The following is a 19,835-nucleotide window of genomic DNA, read 5'->3' on the forward strand; positions in this document are numbered from 1 at the left end:
GGCCTTGAGCCCTCCAGGTGTGTTGATTTTGTGGGCATTGTGGTTGGCCGGTTGTCTCCCAGCCTTCCAACCTAACCCTTTTTGTGTAGCAGCTCGACTGTTGAGTGGCGCTGGTCCCTTCTCCAAGCTGGTCACAGTGATTCGTGAAGGGATAGACACAAAACCACTGGGGTTCAGAATGAAGCACAGATGTTTTCCATGCTTGTAGGAAGAGATTTCCACTCTCTCCCCGTGAGGTGAAACAAAAAGGTGGCAGCCTGCTTGCTACCGTGAAAGAATCTAGCTTGAGGACAAAGCAAACAGGCAGAAGAGGGCACAACTGAGAGAATCAGAGTAGAGCCTTAGCCCTGTTGCCTTTGTGAGCTTCTGGATCAAACCCTGCCTGATGTCTGTACCACATCTGGATTTCACATCTATCCCAGGCAATAAATCCAGTAAGGCAGTATAAGCTGGGGTGTTGTTTACTTGCAACAAAAGACAACCTGCATTTCAGTGTCCTATGGCAAGGAAGTTCTTAGTTCACATACATCCGATTCCATTTCTCTCACATCAATGAAAATAAGCGTGTCTCACCATTAATATCAGAAGCATAAAAAGCAGTAGAAGGGTTCCTCAGAACTGTATCATACTTCTCAAGCTGCATTTCTGTGTTGCTGCTGAACGCACTTTAATGCCCATTTGAATGCCCAGAGAACTCTGAGGCTGAGCTGGTTCTCCTGACGGCCTCTCCAAGCATCAGCCTGAGACCTAAGGGCAGTGCTGTCCAGCAGACAGCCAGCCTGAAAGCAGCTCGTCATGTGTGAAGAAACTCTCCAATAGGCTGTTCCTTATTTATTAGATTCCAGATACATGGGACCAGGACGGGAGAATCCTAGGGTGTTTAATTTACATGGGGGGGGGGGTTGTCTTTGGGAGAACACATACAGAGGTGGAAATATGTACAGGTGGGTGATGCGATGAGGACTGCCATTTTAAAAAATATATACATCTTAAGAAGCCGTTCCAGCCACATTATTATTAGAAAATAAAACAATCTTTCCATAGTGCTTTTCTTTGGTGCTCTTCCGTGGGTAAGGGCCCTTCTGTCTTGTTACAAGTTTGTCACTTCCCCAGGCACCTTCCTCCAGCCCCCCCGCCCCCATCTGTGGGGGGGTGGGCAGAGCAGAGCCTGGTGGGAAGGGTGGCTGCTGACAAGGGAGCACGCAGATTCTGGCTCCTCTAAAGCCTTCTCATGCCTCCCAACCCACACCCCACTCTGGTTTTGAGAGCTTCCTATTTGGTTCTTAAATTGTGCCCTAGGAAATAACTGGTTTCCTGTATGTAAGAACCAGGGGCCACTATCAAGGTTCATATGTGACAAAACCAAGATGGAAGCTTCAGAAAGTGGGAACACAGGGACCAAACAAAACCCAGCCAATACCACCTTCTCCATGGTTGGATTTTTACATTTTATTTCTTGGTTCATTTCAATGACCTGTACCATGAGAATACAACTGAGAAGGGCTATTTCCTCTTTACAGATTTTCCAGGAACAGCAGATTTGGGGGTAAACTTGAGTTGTGTCCTGTTTGGGGGGCAGGGTGTCCTAAATTCTCCTCACTTCACCATCCCCCACTAAGCCAGGGCCACCCTCTTCCCAGGAAGGTCCCCAAGCTGGCGAGACTTCCAGCTAAGAAGTTGGCCCCTAAACTTGTCCTGTGAAGGTCAACAGACCCGACAAGTACACACCAGGGTCTCTCCCATTGAAAGGAGTTCCCACTGTGACCGATACATTTCCTGTCACTCTAAGAGTTAAGTGTAAAAGCAGCAGCGGTGCCCACCACACTGTCACCAAGCCATCAGCACCACCGCCCCCTCCCTCTCTGCTAGACAGGGGCTCTAATGCCAGGACATTGCAGAAGCGCTCAGCCCAGCGAGGCAAGGCTGCCTTGTGTACAGAACACCCACCCGTCCCAAACCAGTTGTTGCCCGGTTAGCCCCAGATGCTTTTCCTAGAAAAGATGGGCTGCCGGCACCCGTTGTGCACAAGCCGTGCTGGATAGCCCGGGTCCTCATGCTTGAGCAGGAGGTGGCACTACATAGAACGGGGCGCCCAGGTGACAAGATGCCACCCTCTGACCCACCTCCCAAGCACACAGCACAGTGAGAGGCTAGAGGAGGCCCCCACGGAGCAGACCCCAAGTTCTCTTGCTGGGAGGTCTCTCCAGTTCAGACCTCAGGACACAGCCCCTGGTGGTTAAGCTAGACTTGGGCTTTGGCCCTCGTTCCTTGATGAGGCGCCTACGCATACCCCCAGTCAGGGACATCGGGGATGGAGCATCTTGAATTGTAATTCCAATGCTACCTGTCAAGTGACTGTGGCCTTGGATTCCCCACAGCCAGAGAGGTGGGGAGGGGAGCACATGTCACTGGTCTGTGCCGTCTCTTAGAACCCTGGGCATTTCCTACGTGAGGACATCAGCCACTCTGCAGCCACTGGGTTTTAGGAGCCCTCGTGCATGGAGGAGTGATGTCTGGGAGTGGAGAGACAGGAAAGTGGAACCAGCAATAGCTGCTTCCTTTAGAAAAACCATGAGGCTGTGGAAAAGGATATCTGGCCTCCTCGTGTCCTAATGAGGAGCAGGTGGGATCCGCCTGCCTCTCCAGGTGATGGGAGATTGGGTTAGAATGAGTGTGGATTCTCCAGAAAAAAGTCCCAGGTGAAATTGGCTCTGATGCCTGCTTTAGAAGGCAGCTGCTTGGGAGGACATCTCCCATCAAGCCTCGTGCCCTTCCTTCCTTGGAGACCCACTCAGTGGCCCTCAGCAACCTGTGTGCACCAGACAGGGTGTTCAGGGCTGCACCCCAACCCTCAGATGGGCTATAACGGGCTTTCACAGCCACTCACAGAAATCAGGGGACCAACTCCCCATTCGCCCAGACTGAGGGGTTTCCTGGAACACAGGACTTTCAGTGCTAAAACCAGGAACATCCTGGGCAAACTGGGGTAGTTGGTCACCCCACACAGCAGCGAGGAGGACTGAGGTGGTTCCACCAGAAAGCTGGGGCCCCTCAGTGTACCCAAGGAGTATGCCACACCTCCTTAGTCAAAGGGTGGCAGGAACACCCCTCCTGTGGCACTGATTCACCCAGCCCTTGACATTGCAGGGAGGGGGTGTGCTGGTGTCCCCTGCTTTGGTAACCAGGAAGGATCAGGGAGGCTGGTGACCTCCCCTGAGCTCCCTGTCTTCAGGGTTCCCCCACCTGCTTATCTCTTCTTCTGGGCCTTTCTGTGCTCAGTGAAGGTTGGTTTGGGCCTCTCCGCATTCTGCCTCCATCCTCCAGTTTAGAATTGGAGTGCCCAGGGTGCCCTCAGGGGGGCTAGGCCACAGTACATCACCCACTTCCCAAAGACCACCTGCTCTGGACCTACCTTGAAGGTTGACAGAGATAGGGGGCAAAGCAAGGAGGAAGTGGGGTCTGAGGAGCTCGCTATGAGCCAGCACTTTTCCAGCTACGGGCCCTGAAGTCACGTTGGCCGGCTGAAGCATTTCTGAGCGAGCTCTGAGGTAGGGGCAGAAAGAAGCAGGGAGGACTCCTGGGGGAGGAGAGGAGGGTGGGAACAGGGAGGCGGGAGGGCACCTAGGGCTGGGGTGCCCCGGAACATGTGTGACGTCTCACAGCTACTCCCCTGATGCTGAGTCCCCGCTGGGAGCTGGGTGTGTGCCCCGCTGACAGGCAGGATGGAGGGAGGGAGCCCTCTGGCCTGTGGAAGGGGTGGGGGCTCTTGAGGGGCCCCAGAGAACCTCAGAGTAGGCAGGGCCTCTGGAAGAAAGTGCCGGCCCTCTGGGAAAGGAACACCTCTGGGTGGTACACAGCCTGTGTGTCCTGAGGCCTAGCACTGCCAACCCGAGCCAGGGGTTGGGGAGCACGGGGTGGGGGTGGGGCCAGGAAATGTCCGAGCTGCCTCTTGGTGGTTTGGTGGGGAGAGGGGGCCCTTCCTCGGTGGTCTCCAGTCTCAGGGGAGTCAGCCCTGGCCCAGGCCTCAGCACTGCCCATGGAGAAGGAAAAACATACCAAAGAAAAAGCCAGTTACAGATGAGCCCCACACCCTGCCCTCCCATCCCTGTTCCCCCGCCCCACGGCACCCAGGACTCTGCACACAGCCGGGAGGCAAGAAGCCTCTTCCTCTGGGACTGCTCATGGCCATGACACAGGGCTTGAAGGTCGAGGCTAGTGGCTGTGGAGGTCTCTGCATCGGGCCGTCCGTTTGTCTATCCACAGGCGGGAGTCAGTGTGTGCCGGGCCATCAGACCTTGGCCTCCAGCATCTCCAGGAAGAGTTTGTGCATGGGCACCTTGCCCTGCAGTTTGACGCTGTAGAAGTGCTGCACCGCCTTGGCGGCCGTCTGCCGCAGCAGGGGCAGCGTGAGCAGCAGCTTGCCCGTCCTCCGAGGCTCTTCGTGGCGCTGGCTCAGCTCGTAGTCCTGCAGCGCCTCATGCAGCAGGTCCTGCAGCTTCTGGACGGCCTCCAGATCCTCGATGTACATGGAATCTGTGGGCACAAAGGTGAACGTCAGGGGGCCTCAGTGGAGAGCGCCGCCCTGAGGGGTGGGGGCCACCACAGGGCCCTCATTGCAGAGAGAGGGAAAGCAAGGCTCAGAGAGGTTAAGCTGCCAGTCTGAGGTCTCAGAGACCAATGGCAGAGCTGGGGCTTGGACCCAGGGAGAGATCTCTGTCTATGGAGGATGTTTCTTGAGAAACCACCAAGTGATGGAAGCAGAGGCCCTGAGGGGCTTGAACGTGAGCATATCTGTCATTGCACTGCAGGTGTCAGTGGCCTCTGGAGCCAGACTGATGGAAGTGGAATCCTGCATCCCTCAATTGCTAGCTGTGTGGCTTTGGGCCAGTTATTTCACTTCTCTGTGACTCATTTTCCTCATTTGTGAAATGAGATAATAGTCATACTTACCTCAAGAGGTTAATACAGGTCAAGGGCTTAAAACAGTACAAACTACCCAGCTGGTGGTATCATGACCATCACCATCATTGTTGTCATCACCACCACCATCACCACCATCACCACTATCACCACTATCACCACCATCACCACCATCACCACCATCACCACCATCACCACTATCACCACCATCACCACCATCACCACCATCACCACCATCACCACCATCACCATCGTCACCACCGTCACCACCATCATCATCATTACTACTAATATTGTGGCTGCAGCTGCCAGGTACCAGCTCAAGTCTTCAGTGCAATCAACACCTTACAAAATGCTGGTTACAGAATACAGACACAGATAAAGGGCTGAGCTCTGTGTCTGGGTGCCCTGTGGTGGGGGGGGGGAAGAGGGGGAACTGAGATAGCATGGCTGGACGCATGGGGAACGGTGATGGAGGAAGCTGGTGGGAGGGGCCCTTGCAATCTAAAATTCTGGGGAGGGTTTTGGATTCATGCCATGAATTGGGGGTTCAAATGAAATTTCCCTAAATCCTAGCAAGGCAGGGAGGTGTCCGCTGACAGCTGGGTTACAGTTGGGTCTGAGCTGAAGCAATAAGAATTTCCTGGAACCCATTCCCTGGCCTCTGGGAAAATAACCAGTCTTCTTCTGCCATTCCTTAAAGATCCTGGACCATTACCCTGAACTGCAGTGCCCAATGCCTGCCAAACGTGGGAGGGCGAAGCTCTGGGTAGGTCTCCAAGGAAGACTGGGCAAGCTATTGGAGTTCCTCAAAAGAGCTGGATGACTCTTGCATGTTGTGTTGGTTTAGATACCAGACTGCCAAGGGCAGCTGCACCAACAGGCTGACAGCAGTGACCACCCCGTGACCCTCTGGGTCCACAATCAGCTGTGTCTTCAAGGGTCCTGCCTCTTTCTCTTGGGAAGACAGCAGTAGAATGAGGTGGATAAGACTCCGGAGTCTTAAATGCTGTGTGACTTTGGCGAAGTTCCTTAGGCTCTCTGAGATCATTTCCTTGTCTGTCAAATGGAGCAAAGAAGAGTCCATACCTCACAGGGTGGTGGTGAGGGGTTAAATGAAATAGCACATTACCAGGCACTTAGTAAGCACCTGAGTGTTATTATTAATATTATTGTGAGGACTCAGGCCGGGGAGAGTGCCCTTGCAGGGCTGGGGCGTTACTGGCCCCATACCCAAGATGCCTCCACATTTTTCTGCTCCTTGTTACCAAGGTAATGAGGACTCCTTCTCTGCCAGTTGGTGAGGAGGATTGCTTCATTCCCAGTCTCCCAGCTGTTTACAGAGCATGCACTTAAGATATGCTGGTCCCTGCAAGGCTGGGACCTGGCCATCCAGACTCCCTGCCTCCTGCCAGCTTCTTCTCCCCATCCCCCCACCCTCCCCAAGGAGGCCAAAATTGGCAGCTGCCTTCGACCAAAAATGAAATAAAATAACATTGCAAGATTAATTTCTTTGCAATCCATCAGCGCGTCTATATCGATGGCATTGATAAACTGTTAATTACAAAATCAATGTCTATGATTTTTTCTGCTGTCAGGGAGCCTTGGAGAGGGCCAGGAAGCAGGGAGAAAGACGGCCAGCAAGCTCCTGAGGGGCCATGGTTTGGGGCCACAGCCTGTCCCTGATGTGCTTCACTATTCTGCCCAGCATCAGGCCCCTGTCTGGTCCACACAACCTCAGCAGTGGCACAGACAGTGGTCCTTGGGGCTGCCACCAGGACCACTGCAGTGATCTCCTGGCCTCTGTCTCTCCTCTAGCTAACACACTCTGGCTGCCTGGGTTACTTTCCTGCCTTGCAGCTGGGGACAGGCCACTCCCTGCTACCTTGCCGGGCTCCCTATACTGACTGACCGATTGCAACCCAATCCCTTCATAGCCTGAGGTCTGACCTCAGACTGCTTTTCTAGTCGAATCCCCAAATCGGCCATTCTTTCCTTCCTGCCTGCTCTATTTTTTGATTGCTCTATTATGCAGGCAGGGTTCTGAGTGTCAGAATCCTTCTCTCCACCCTGAGTTTCTTGTAACTGCACATAAGCTACAGGATGGCGTGGTAGATGCCACTGGGGCAAGGAGTCCAGGTTCCTGGAACTTCATTCCACACGACAAACTGTGTATTTAGGCAAAGTTTGATGCTAGCTGAAGCTCCTATGGGATCACAAGTGTGTGTGTATTTGTGTGTATGCATGTGTGAATATCGGTATGTGTGCATGCTGTCTGCATGTGTCTGTATGTGTTGAGCTCAAGGCAAGAGCAGTGAGCTGGGCTGAAGAGCCTTCTGGGAGCCCTTGCAGCATGGTATTGAGGCGCGGGATGGAGGCGACCGTTCAGTGGCCTCCCACCTCTTCACTCTCCCCTCGCGGCCTGGGTAAGCTTGAGCTCTAAGTCTGGTGTGACATGATCAGTAGGGTCCAAAATTGAGGACGTGCTTTCCAAGGCCTGCCAGCCTTCCTGTGTCTTGCTGTGGTCACCCTATGTCCTTTGCTTTCACTGTGTCCCCTCTCCTCCCGTGCCCATCCAAACTCCCAGCCTCTCTGCAAGGCTGCTAAAGATGCTGCCCTCGGAAAAGGCGAGCACAGGGGACTGTGAGGGTGGTGAAACTACTCTGATGTGTATTGATGGAGATCTGTCAGAACCTATGGAACCATATAACACCAAGAGTAAACCCTGATGGCAACTATGGTTAATAAAAATGTATCAATATTGGCTCATTAACTATAACAAGTTACCACATTAATCCAAGATGTTAATAATAGGGAAACTGTATACAGGGGGTGGGATGGTAGATGGAAATCTGTATACCATCCACTTCATTATTCTGTCAATCTCAAGCTATACTAAAAAACCCCAACAGCATTAGCATTCTCCAACAAAATATACATTACAGTTCTGGAATATTAAGGTATAAATGGTCTCTATAGAAGCATGGAAAATTTTAATTCTTAGTTTATTAATAAAAGGAATTTGAACTAAAAAACAAACAAGCATGCTTTCCTCTCTGTATTAGGTCAGGTTCCCCAGAAGCAGAGCCTGAGATGGGTTTGGGCGCATGGGATGTATGGAGGATGTGCTTTTAGGACACAGAGAGGGGGACAGGACAGGGTGGGGCCTACAAGGTAAGGACACGTGGCCTCAGCTCCTGCCTGATCCCACCTTGCCAGGAGTCCAGCCCTTTGTTCCCTGTATGGGTTCCCCCATTGGCTGAGGGTGCCAGGGGGTGGGTGGTGGGTGGTATAGATAACCATCCTGGCAAAGCAGGTGAAGGTAAGTCTCTGTGAAGGGGGCGGCTGTGAGCTGTTAGCAGTCAAACTCAGCAGACCCAGGAAAGGAGGTCTGACGGGCCATCAGCAGCGTCCCCTGTCTTCTCTATGAAGCCATTCGTTAGGGGCACCAACTGACCCAGTTAGCCAAGCACTGAGGTTTCCTGGGATGTGGGACTTTCAGGAAAAGTGCGACAGTATCAAGCAAACCAGTTGGTTGCCCTATTTGTACTCTCTCAGTCTGGGACCCAGCTCTCCCTTTTCTGCATGCTGATACTTTGTTTCCTCTAATATAAATAATAATGGTAATTAATATTTATCGAACATATCCTCCAGGCCAGGCACTGGGCTAAGTACTTTATCTTCAGTTGATCATTTCCTACAAAAGTACTTAGAGGAGGTGCAGGGATATCCCCATTTTACATACAAGGACAGAGCTAAGGAAGGCTGCCAACTTGTCCAAGGTCACACTGCCACCAAGCATCAGAGCTAGAATTTGAACTTGGGTCCTCCTGACACAGACTTGAGCAGTTAACTCTACCACACACCACCTTGCAGCAGAATTACATGTGTGTGGGCTGACACACTCTCTCTTTAGGACGGGCCATGCCTTCTCTTCCTTCTGCCCCCCAGCACTGGCATGGTACCCTGTGTAGGGTGGACACCAAGTGTGGACACAGATTACATGTGAGCTCCCTCACAGGCACTCCCCTAAGCCAGCCCCTAAGGTCCAGCAGAAGCTGGTAGGAGCTAAAGAGATGGAGTGAGGCCTCTTTTTTAATACCAGACTAAACACCTCAGTTGGGAAGTCTTTCTGTCTTGTGCCTGAGCATTTGATGGCGAGATTCAAGGAACGGGCATAAGCTCAGGTTGATTGTGGACTCAGAGGACCTGGGTTTGACTCCCAGCTGTGTGTGACCCTGGGCGATTTCCTTCACCTTTCTAAGCTCCAGTTTCCACATCTGTTGTAAAATGGGGTTAAAATAATGCTCATAGGGTTTGTAAGAACGAAGTAAGTCCATAGCTAATTTATTTAACAGGTGGGGCACCTATGAGCCAGATATATTGTAAGCGTAACATAATTATGTACAAACAAATCCCTTCCACAATCTTCTGGGGTAGGGACTGCTTATTGTTCCCATTTTACTGATGGAGAAACTGAAACACAGAGTGAAGCGACCTGCCCAAGTGGCAGAAGCAGGATGTGACTTACTAATCTGGCTCCAGAATCTGTGTCCTTAACCAGGGTGCTGGCTTGGAGCTCAAGGACCCAGCACAGTGCCCTGCAAACCAAGGGCTGAGGAAATCCTCGACCAATGCCTTCATCACCATCCTTTGAACCCCAGGCCACCCCTTGCACCATCTTTTGGAACAAAGAGCTCCGGCATCTTCACGCCATCCCTGCCGCTTGCAGCAGAGCGGTGCTTCCCAGGCCTGAGAAGACCTCTGCCAGCTGCCCCGTGGGCCCCACCACTGCCCTTACCTGAGTTGGCCAGGGCCAGGGCTTTGAGCGTCACAAACTCCTCCTTTTCCACCTTGAGCTTCTTGTACCTGCGCACCAGCTGCAGGATGGCCCGGTACAGCTCCAGCAGCCCCGCGAGGCGGGACTGCTCCTCGTCCATGATGTAGTCCTCCGCGTACACGAGCTTGTCGTCGTAGGGCAGCGAGCGGTACACGATTCCCAGGATGAGGATCTCCATCCAGGCGCTCTGCAGCAGGCTCATCTGGTCCCCCAGGGAGAGGTTCGAGAAGCCTGCGGGAAGAGGGGGCAAGGAGGGCAGCACGTGGTCACGTGGGCGGCTGGGGCCTCCCGGGGCTGGCTGGACAGAGGGAAGGCGCAGGGGTCCAGGCACCCCCAGATCCTGCCCTGCCCTCTGTACCAGTGGGACTCACTGTCCCTCCCTTGGTGAATGAGTCAGACATGGAATTCCTGGAAAAGACTTACATAACAAGAGCTCAGTCAATGTTGACACTTGTTATTACCATTATTATTGCTATTCTTGGGTATTTTTCATACATCTGGAGAGGCTCTTTGATTCACTGAATGCATTTGTAATTTAAGGAGATAGCGAATTCATGGTGGAATCGGGACATGGCAGCGCAGGGTCCCCTCCAGTCTGGGGAGTCTTCAGGCCCTCCTCTCTGCTCAAACCCGGTAGGTTTGGGTGTTTTAAAGTGACATCTTTGGTGCAGTCTCAGCTGTGCAGAGACCCAGGGGCCTAACCAGGAAAGGACTCAGCTGTTCCCGGCCAGTGACCTCCAGTGACCGCAGCCTGGGGCTGCAAAGAGTTCAGGAGCCTTCAGGGTCAGGGAGCATTTTGTCACAAGGCAGCCTGTCCTGCTAGGGGTCAGACCCCTGCTGCCCCGGCCATCACGCTCCACCTAAGGATGGTCCAGCAGTTCTATATCCTCTTTCTGAGCCTGGAATCATGGGAGTTCCCCCTCCCTCGTAGCACTGAGGCTGACTGCAGAGTAAAAGAAGGCTGGGGGTGGGGATGGCTCCAGAATTGTGACACTGTCTTGTCCTGTCCCATGTGTTCTGGAGATTGCCTGGGCTTGAGTCCTGACTCCCCATTACTAGCTGTAGGCTGACTTTGGGAAAGCCATGCAACTTCTCCAAACCTCAGCTTTCTCATCTGTGAAATGGATACAATAAGTGCCTGCTTCAGAGAGTCACTGTGAGGTCTAAATGAGACAACAGTTATAGAATATACAACATAGTTACAGAGCTCTTACCATTATTATTAATGAGGAGATAAAAGTCTTTGCAAAATGGGAATAATATACTGGAATTGCATTATATGTGCTGAACTTGTGCAAAGTCAATTAACATCTTGATTTATAAGAAAGAGAGAGAGAGGGAGGGAAAGAAGGAGGGAAGAAATTCATTTTCAAACAGCTGGCCACTAAACACAGGCAGTAACTTCAACTAGAAATTCAGTGATTGGTTCCAACACTGACCAAGCCAGATTTATTGAAAGAAGGAAAAGTATCCATAAAGCCATTTGTACCATTTGTCATGGTAACTGAAATTCAGGGATTTCCAGGGGTAATTTTGCTTATGTAGGACTTGTCACTTCATTTGCTGACCTAGAAGCTAACCCCGCCTGGATGCATCGGGTGCTGTGAGGATGAAAAAGACGGTGCATGGAAAGCACTGAGCATCACTCCCCACACCCAGTCAGTGCTCGGCAAACCTGAGCACGATGGTGATGGTTGTAGCTGTTGCTACTATTACTGTTGTTCTTGCTGTTGTTAACATTCTATTGGCACGAGTCTCTTCTCCCCTTTGGACTGGAGGCCTGGGGTGGTCCCGAGCTTTGCACTGGCCCATTGCTGTGGGTTTCCATGGAGTCTATTTCACCCTCATCTGCTGTCCTCTGTCTCTAAATACTATCCCTCCCGTTTTCCAACCAGTGCATGCATGTACATCTGTAGGTGGCACTCCTGGGGCAGGGGCCCCCTTCGCGTGGCAGGCCACCCTCTTAGTCCAATCACTGAGGCTCCCTAGCCAGATGTGCACAGCCCGGGCACTGGATCACCACCTGGCTGCTGGCATCCGTGAGTGGCCGACAAAAGAGCCAGAGCAATTACACTGACGACGCGGGGTGAGCCTGGATTGATGGGCCTTCTCAGGGGAGAGGCTGTGGCATAGAGGGGTCAGGACCGTGTGTGTTGTTGGGATCCCAGCGTGGGAGATGGTGTGTGGCTGCCTGTGTTGGCAGGGAGAGCCAGGAGGTAATAAAAGATAGATAGAAATGGACATCCAATTTCTCTTATCAGACTTCTGAGCAAAAGAGGCCTTGGGCGACATTAATTAACAGATACCAATCAGCCAGCCCATGAGGGTGTGTGTATGCAGGGAAGTGTGGGACTGCACTGCGGGGGAGGGGGGCCTGAAAGCAGACAGAAGGGGAGGAAAGATGTAGAAAGTAAATGGGGTGAAATTAACAGACAATTGAATTGGAAGGTGGCAGAGAGGGAGGGTGAGGTAAGAGCTAGGCTTCTGGAAAGGAAGGAGGAAAGACCCCTGTGAGGCTAATCACGTAGGTACAATCACTAGAAGAATGCTTCTGCCCCTTCATTCATTCAACAAATATTTATTGAGCACCTACTAAGTGCCAGGCCCTGTGCAAGGCACTGGGGACAGAATGGAGAGCTCAAACCAAAATTGGTCCCTGCCTTCAGGAGCTCGCAGTCAAGAGGGAAAGATACACCTCAAGTACCACATGTCACCACAAAGTTATGACTTCAGAAGAGCTATGGCAAGATGGAGGGTTCTGAGAACACACAACTGAGGAATTTGGCCCAAATGAGAGATTCCGGGGAGGCTCTGCAGAAGAGGAGACTTGGGGGCTGAGCTCTGAAGGGTGAGGTAGAGCTCTGAAGGGGTGGCGAGGTCACCTCTGACACGCCTGCTGTAGTGTCTGCATGAGCTGCTGCCATGCTCTGTGCCAAGCTCCCGGGGGCACCAGTGCCAGGCTGCTCATCTTCCCACTTTCACTTCAGGCTCCTGTCCTGGTACAAAGAAGTTGCCTGACAAACGTTCAAGGTACGGAGGAGAGAATGGGCAAATGCCACTGGGCCTTGACTCCTAGGTGGCAATGTGCAAAAGAACTTGGTTAGCCCTTAGTCCTTCAGACAGAGCGTGGATTTCACTGCCTTTTAAGTCAAAGACAGGCCTGCCCTCTGGGAAGAGGGGCAGGGCAGGTGGCGGGAGGGAGGCAGGGAGACAGAGCCTTGGAGAGTTTTGTGCCCCCCTTGGAGGTTATATCTGTGAGGCCTGTGTCCAAATCTCCCTGCTAGGCTGTTCTCAGCACCCTGTTTCCCCGAAAATAAGACCTAGCCAGACAATCAGCTCTAATGAGTCTTTTGGAGCAAAAAATATAAGACCTGGTCTTTTATATTACGTTACATTACATTATATTATAAAGACCTGGTCTTATATTATAGTAAAATAAGACCAGGTCTTATATTAATTTTTGCTCCAAAAGACGCATGAGAGCTGATGGTCCAGCTTGGTCTTATTTTCGGGGAAACACAGTAGTTGACTTGGCCCCTAATTGCTCTCTTCTCCTTCAGCATCTTCAAAAGGAGCTGAAAATAGCTTTGGAAATCCAAAGTGCTGGAGAGCATATATGTGCCGCTCCATTTTGTGCAAGGAAGTGGGGAAACATTTAATCTTTTCTAATATTTGAGAAAGTTCAAATATCTTCTAATATTTGAAAAAAAGAAACACTAAAAGGAAAAAATGAGAAATAAAAACCTCTGGGAGGAAGGAGGGGGAGGGGACAGAGATGGCGATGAGATTTTCATGCATCCATTTTTTTGTTTTGTTTTGGCTTTTGAATCTGTCCATGTTTAAGATGTCCAAAAATAAACTTAAAATTAAATCACAAAATAAAAGGCATGCTCCCTTTAACCCAGTAATTTCACAGCTAGGAATTTCTCCTAAAAAGAAAACCATGCTTAAATATACAAAGATAAATGTGAAAAGAGAGTTTGTTAGATCAGTTTGAAATGACCCAAAGTAGGAAACAACTTAAATGTAACTAATGTAATACATACAATTATTATATAAATGTAATTATTAGTTAAATGAATGACACATTAGAAGCCACTAGAACGAGGTAGAATGTGTGTGTGGATGTGGAAAGATACCCAAGAGTGTAAGGAGGGCGTAAGTGTAAAGTGTGCAGACACCAGAGCCAGACTGTCTGTTAGAATATTAGAATATAGGTTTACTGACCATGGCTGTGACCCTGGGCAAGTCCACTCCTTTGTGTCTCAGTTTCCTCTTTTGTGAAGTGGGAATAACAATAGTATTAACCTTATGGAGTTGTTTGAATTAAATGAGCTAACATGTGAAACACTTAGAACTCTGCTTAGCACATGGCAATTGCTACTATTGTATACAATTAAATTAAAGATGCATTGTCATAGTATGATCCATGGAGTGGAGGGACACACACACACACACACACACACACACACACACACAGACAGAGCTCTCTGTACAGGAAATTCCCAGAGGGATACATAAGAAAGATGAGGGATTTAGAGCTCATAATTTCTACCCCTCTGTCACATCCAACAACTTTACTAGAAGCGCATATTCTTTCTTTTATTTAAACTCAAACAAAGGGGCTGAGCCATTCTTCCCTGCCCTTCAGCAAAGCACCTTTCACTTCTGCTTTTCTGGGCTGGGCTGGGTCTCCTCCTCCATCAGCCATCCTGGGCTGGGGCTGCTGGGAGAAGCTGGGTGTGGCCCGTGCCCGGGGAGTGCAGCGCTCTCTGCCGGGAGACGCCCACAGCACCGGCTCCTTGACCCTTGAGGTTCGGCCCTGCCCAAGCTGGCTGCCCACTGGCCCTCTCTCCCCAGGTTTTGCATGCTTCAGCTCTGCTGCCCCCAGAAAGTTGCTTTATCTGCACCAACTGATCTAATGACATTCGGGCTCTTCCCAAGCCCCCCATCCCCCAGTGATTTGACAGCACGAGCTCCTAGAATTTAAAAAAAAAAGAAAAAAAAAAAAAGAGCACATAATTTGTGGCAAGTGGAGTTCATAATCTGTTAATTTATTATCGTTTCTGTCGACCTGGAGGGCCATTAGTAGAGGTAATAAAGGGAGATGTAATTATAGGATCTGAGGCCACTCCAGACACAGCTGCTGTCACTCGGCGGCCCATATTTCATCGGCCGCTGGCATTCTTCTCTCCCCAGCGTGAGCCAGACTGTGGAGAGCTGGGAACAGGGCTGCTGAGGGACCCTCCATGAGGAGGCCTCTGGGGTCCCCTGCAGAGGCCATGCACATGTCAGCTGGGGCTGGGCAGGGCTGGTGGGGACTCCCACGGCTGGCAGAAGGTTCTCCTGGCTCTGCCTGGGCTGGGAGGAAAACCAGCTAATAACATGTGGAGGCTGCAATTCATCAAGTGATACCCCTGCCTATGCACGGCTGCTGGCTCTTCTTCTAATGTCTCACTCACGGGGAACGAGAGGTGGGCACTGTCAAGACTTGGGCTTGTCCTCTGGCCAACCCAGTACTTGGGGGAGGGCAACTTCAGACTGACTCAAGCAAAAGAGTGGCTGCTATTCTAAGCAAATCCCAATCGGCCCAAGTTCCCCACAGGACTCACCCACCGGCTCTGTCCATCCTCCCTGAAGGCCTAACTTAGGTTCTGCTCTCTCCCCTCACAGGCTATGGTGTCCCTTCTGCCTTCAAACTCCATCCTGGCATTCCTCTAACTACCTGCCTTATCAGGTATGAGGTGGGAAGTGGGTGAGTAGAGATGAAACGAGGCTGGCGGGGGTGATAACTGTTGAAGCAGGGTAATGACACATAGAAATTCATTATATTTGACCTACCATTGTTTGAAAATTTCCATGAAAACGATTTATTTGAATTATCCATCTTATTCCCAACTGGGATCCTCGGGACAGAAATTAGTCTCATCCTTTGTATCAGCCACAACTCCTATCAAGTGACCTTACATATAGTTAATGCTCAATAAATGCATGCAAATGCAACTGTGAAGCACCGTCTGTTTGCCAGGCTCTGGACTAGAGGCTAGACACCTGAGGCATGAGTTATGGTTTCCTATGCTTACAAACAGAGCTATTCCCGAGGAGTCTTAAGGAGCCAGTCCTTCTGTCTGTCCAGGAACCAAGAGGGACAGGAGCAGACACATGTCCTAGGGTGGAAGCCAGGCTTGCATCCTCCCTACTCAACCTGCTCTCTCTTTCTCTAGTGAGCAGGTCTTCCAATGAGTATTCCATCTAATCTGAGATAGGATTAAGTAGATTAGTTTAAATATATCAGGCAATCTATGTGTCATCCCCCTTAATATGAGGTTTACATGCAGTGGCAGGAGACTCTATTAATTAATTTTACCTTAAACACTAGAAGGTCAGGCCCAAATAATTCAGCATGCAGATGTATGCAAAGTAGGCAAATTAGCGTTTGAGACAGACGAAGGAGCCCCTATGTTTATTTTATTTTGAATCAAAAAGCATTCAGTTTGGGACAAGGAGAAATGATGATAGGAAAGGAAGCTTTTAACAGTCTCAGCAACAATGATGTCACAGCCTCTGCCGTTTATCCAGCACAGCACCCACTGCGTGCTGGGGCTGGGCTAAGTGCCATATCCTCCCAGCAACCCACTGAGGGGCTCTAGTATGAGTCCCATTTCACAGGTGAGGACGCAGAAGCTCAGGGAAATGAAATACCTTGCACAAGGCCACTAAGGACAGAGCTGGGATCAGAGCTCAGGTCTGCCCGAAACCAGGATCTGTGCCCTTAGGAACCATTCTGCCTTGCCCACTGCCCTCTTCCTTGGGCAGACAGGAGATGGAGCTGGGAGGTGGGAAGACACGGGGGTGGGGGGGAATGGGTACTACAGGGGAGACAGTGCCTCCTGGTTCTATTCTACCTGCTGGGAGGTGTTACAAGGGTGGGGTGGCAAGAGAGGTAAGCAGTGACCTGGGGATACCACCAGGAGCCACACCTGAGCCATTGCCAGGATGCAGTATCAGCTCAACTGGGGAGAGAGAGTGTGTGGGTGGAGAGGGGGGTGCCAGGGAGCTGTGCCCGATTTGGCCCTGGGTTAGTGGAGCAATCCAGGCTGAGGTGTCGTAAGCAGTGGCCTGACCCCACACCTGTGCTGAACCAGCACGGGGCAGATTCAGAAACTACTGAGTGTGTAATCCCAGAGGCTGAGCTCCTTAGGAAGGGCCCACATCCCCAAGGAGCCCACCCCTGAGTCAAAATGCCCAGAGGCCACCGAGGAGCCCCCGAAGACGGAACTCTAAGCTTCCCTCCAGCTAAGTGACACCAGTACCACCTCTGAGCCATGTGGGCTCTCTGCAAGCCCCGTCTGCAGGAAGGCTTCTCCCTGTAAGCTGCACAGGGACTTTCTCACGCATCCCAATCAACTGTGGGCCTTTCTCACGCATCCCAATCAACTGTGGGCCTGGCATCCAAAGCCTAGGACCCCTTTGCTACATAACCATGTATGCTGCATTCATCTTTCAGGGCCTGCAACAAACAAACAAACAAAAGGGATCTACAGACAAGAAGATAAAGTGTCCCATGTCACACAGCTAGTAAGAATCTGGGTCCATGGTGAGTCACTGCCAGAGGATAACTGGCTGTTGCCACCGAACTATGGAGCCAAGTTTGCTAGAACCTCAAAGGAATAAACTGTACAGACTTTAGAAATTCCCCCAAATATGTGTAATGTTACAATATGTGGGTACTGATGTCTACAAAAAATGAAATAAAAAATCAACTCACACTGTTTAAGAAGAAAAACTGAAAGAGCGCTTTAGGGCCACACGCAAAGAAGAAGAGTCTGTATTGTCTGAGACACATTCATTATACCTACTTTCCATGCCAGAAATGATCATAAAATCACAGAATCCACAGAAGGAGACAGGCCTCCCTTAGAGATCAGGCAAGTGGAAATAGTGAGCTCGCAACTAATGTCAGCACATGACAAATGCCCACATTTCATCCTTACGGAGCAGCCCATGAAGGAGGTTACTCCCACAGAGAGGTGGATGGACCTGGACAGGGTGACACAGCGAGTAAGTGGCAGGCCCAGAATTTGAATCCCAGTCTGATTCCCAAGACGTGTTCTTCACTGTTTACTCCCCGCCACCCGCCTCTAATCATTGGAAGCAAAGGAGCCAATCCCTCTTCTGCCATGTTTCCCAGCAGACTTCCAATCAGGTCTACAAGAAAACCCTACTTTTGGGCCTGTAAGGATTCAAGTAACTTGCTCTTTGAATACCACCTATTATAGATGCAAGCACAGCCCCATTAGAATAACTGCGTCAGCCCCCAGCAGTTCAGGACCATGATGGGACCTGCCAATCATCCCCTCCCCTCCAATCCCACAAGGAGAGAAAAGGAAAGCAGAGAAAAACGGACTTCCAAGATGCCCCAGGTTCCTGAGTGCCAGGCTCCCAGGCGTCCAAAGCACAGCCCTGGGGAGAGTGGCTGAGAGCCTCTGGCGACATGCTCTCCTTGGCCCTGTGGGACTCACCTGGGATGTGCTTGGCCCAGCCAATGATGACCACGAGCTCCCTGTCCGCCAGGTCACAGAGAGTGGTCAGGGCCTTGATGTCGCCCTCAGGCATGCCAGGGGGAGGCATGGCGTACAGCTTGTCCGGCTCCGCCACCAGCAGGTAAGAGACAATCTTGGTCACTGCAATGACCAAAGGGGAAAATAAGTGCCTGGGAAAGACAAAAGGGGCGGGGAGCCTGGGATGGGTCAGGAAGGAGAGTCAGCTCTGAGGGGCCCAGGAAGGTCTAATGTGGCTGTAACCTCCCCTCTCTTTCTGTCCACAAAGTAGCAGGCAGTGGTGACTCAGGCTACTGAGAAAGATCCCTCCAAGGGAAGCTGCCTGGTGAATTCTCCCAAGAGGAACCTGCTTCGGGTGGATGGTGAGAGAGGGGTACGTTCTGTGAGGGGGGCCCATGCCTTCTCAGGACCGTGCTTCATTTGGAACCACATTCTGTGACACCCCATGTGGGAAGGTCTTCTGGATGAAGTGTCATTCTGAAGTACCCAACACCACCAGGCCCTGATGCCACCTCCCCAAGATCCACATGGTCCTATAACCCAGCGGTGGGAAGATGGCATTGTCCCCAAGGGATGCCAGATGTCCCAGTACAGATGCTGGCAAAGGGGGCCTACACTGCCCTGGCACTCACATGGCTTTTTAGCAGGTGGGGAAATCTGCAAGCTCAGGTAGGGGCTGCTCTCCGAGTCCAGCCGCCGCTTGTATTTCTGGCGGCCTCCACGTACTCGATCAAGGCGCACACCTGTGGGGAGGAAAGGGAGAAAGTCTCAGGAGTCATTCAGCGTCACCAGGGTGTTAGCACGACTTGGGATTTCAACGCTGGCTGAGGTCTTCAGGGCCACGCTCGGATGGCCTCTTACAGCTGGCCCACGGCCAGCCTCAGGCCAGATGGTTGCACAATCCTAAAACAACTGTCGAACAGTAATGGCCCATCCCAGTTGGCCAGGGCCTGGTCCTGCCTCTCCAAATTCAGCATCCTCCTGAAACCCATCCCAAGCAACCTTCAGCTCTTGAGTCTTTCTGAAAAAGAAAGAGCAATGAAAGCACTGCTCTGAGTGTTAGGGAAAGAAGACATGTTACTTCAGACGTGCTACGGAAGTGGGCAGGGTTGAGTCAGCTTGCCAAGAGGGGAGAGGGATCCTTGCTATTGGCAGGCACCGCGAAAGAGTCACAACAAAGGTTTTCAAACTTTTCACTTAAGAAGCATCTGGGTAGGCGCTCATGGTAAATGACAGTTTCGGGATCCCACCCTCAGAGATTCTAGGGTAGGGTCCTAGACAAAGTCATCTGTACAAAGTCCCCACAGCATGGGGATGTAGGTAGCCCTGGTCACATCTGTAAAATCAGTGCCTGGAAGTATCTCAACAGCAGGTGCCACGCCACACTGACACCCATTTCCAAAAGTGAGGCCCAATCCTAGAGATCTGTATTGTCACTGGGTCCCTACTGACTTCAAGAGACTGCCCCACCCCCAACACCTGCTGTCTAGACAGACATGTGGCCACCATTTGAC

General features: G+C 51.3%; 1 protein-coding gene across 8 annotated transcripts in view; it reads right to left on the reverse strand.

Annotated features, from left to right (window-relative positions):
* Positions 1–818: 818 nt before the first annotated feature.
* ESRRB (estrogen related receptor beta) overlaps positions 819–19,835 on the reverse strand; it is a 167,062-nt gene continuing 148,045 nt past the window's right edge. For 7 of the 8 annotated variants that reach the window (XM_074327178.1, XM_019733678.2, XM_074327177.1 and 4 more), the window contains exons 4-7: positions 18,954–19,064; positions 18,283–18,444; positions 9,722–9,991; positions 4,056–4,533 (exon numbers count right to left, since the gene is read on the reverse strand). In XM_074327178.1, the coding sequence (XP_074183279.1) occupies positions 4,289–4,533; positions 9,722–9,991; positions 18,283–18,444; positions 18,954–19,064 (788 nt within the window). In that variant the 3' untranslated portion in view covers positions 4,056–4,288. Of the gene's footprint in view, positions 4,534–9,721; positions 9,992–18,282; positions 18,445–18,953; positions 19,065–19,835 lie in introns of all 8 variants that reach the window. The other variant, XM_019733676.2, reaches the window with a different exon arrangement.

Source organism: Rhinolophus sinicus, linkage group LG03 (assembly GCF_036562045.2).
Source record: "Rhinolophus sinicus isolate RSC01 linkage group LG03, ASM3656204v1, whole genome shotgun sequence".
In the NCBI taxonomy this organism is placed as follows: Eukaryota; Metazoa; Chordata; class Mammalia; order Chiroptera; family Rhinolophidae; genus Rhinolophus; species Rhinolophus sinicus.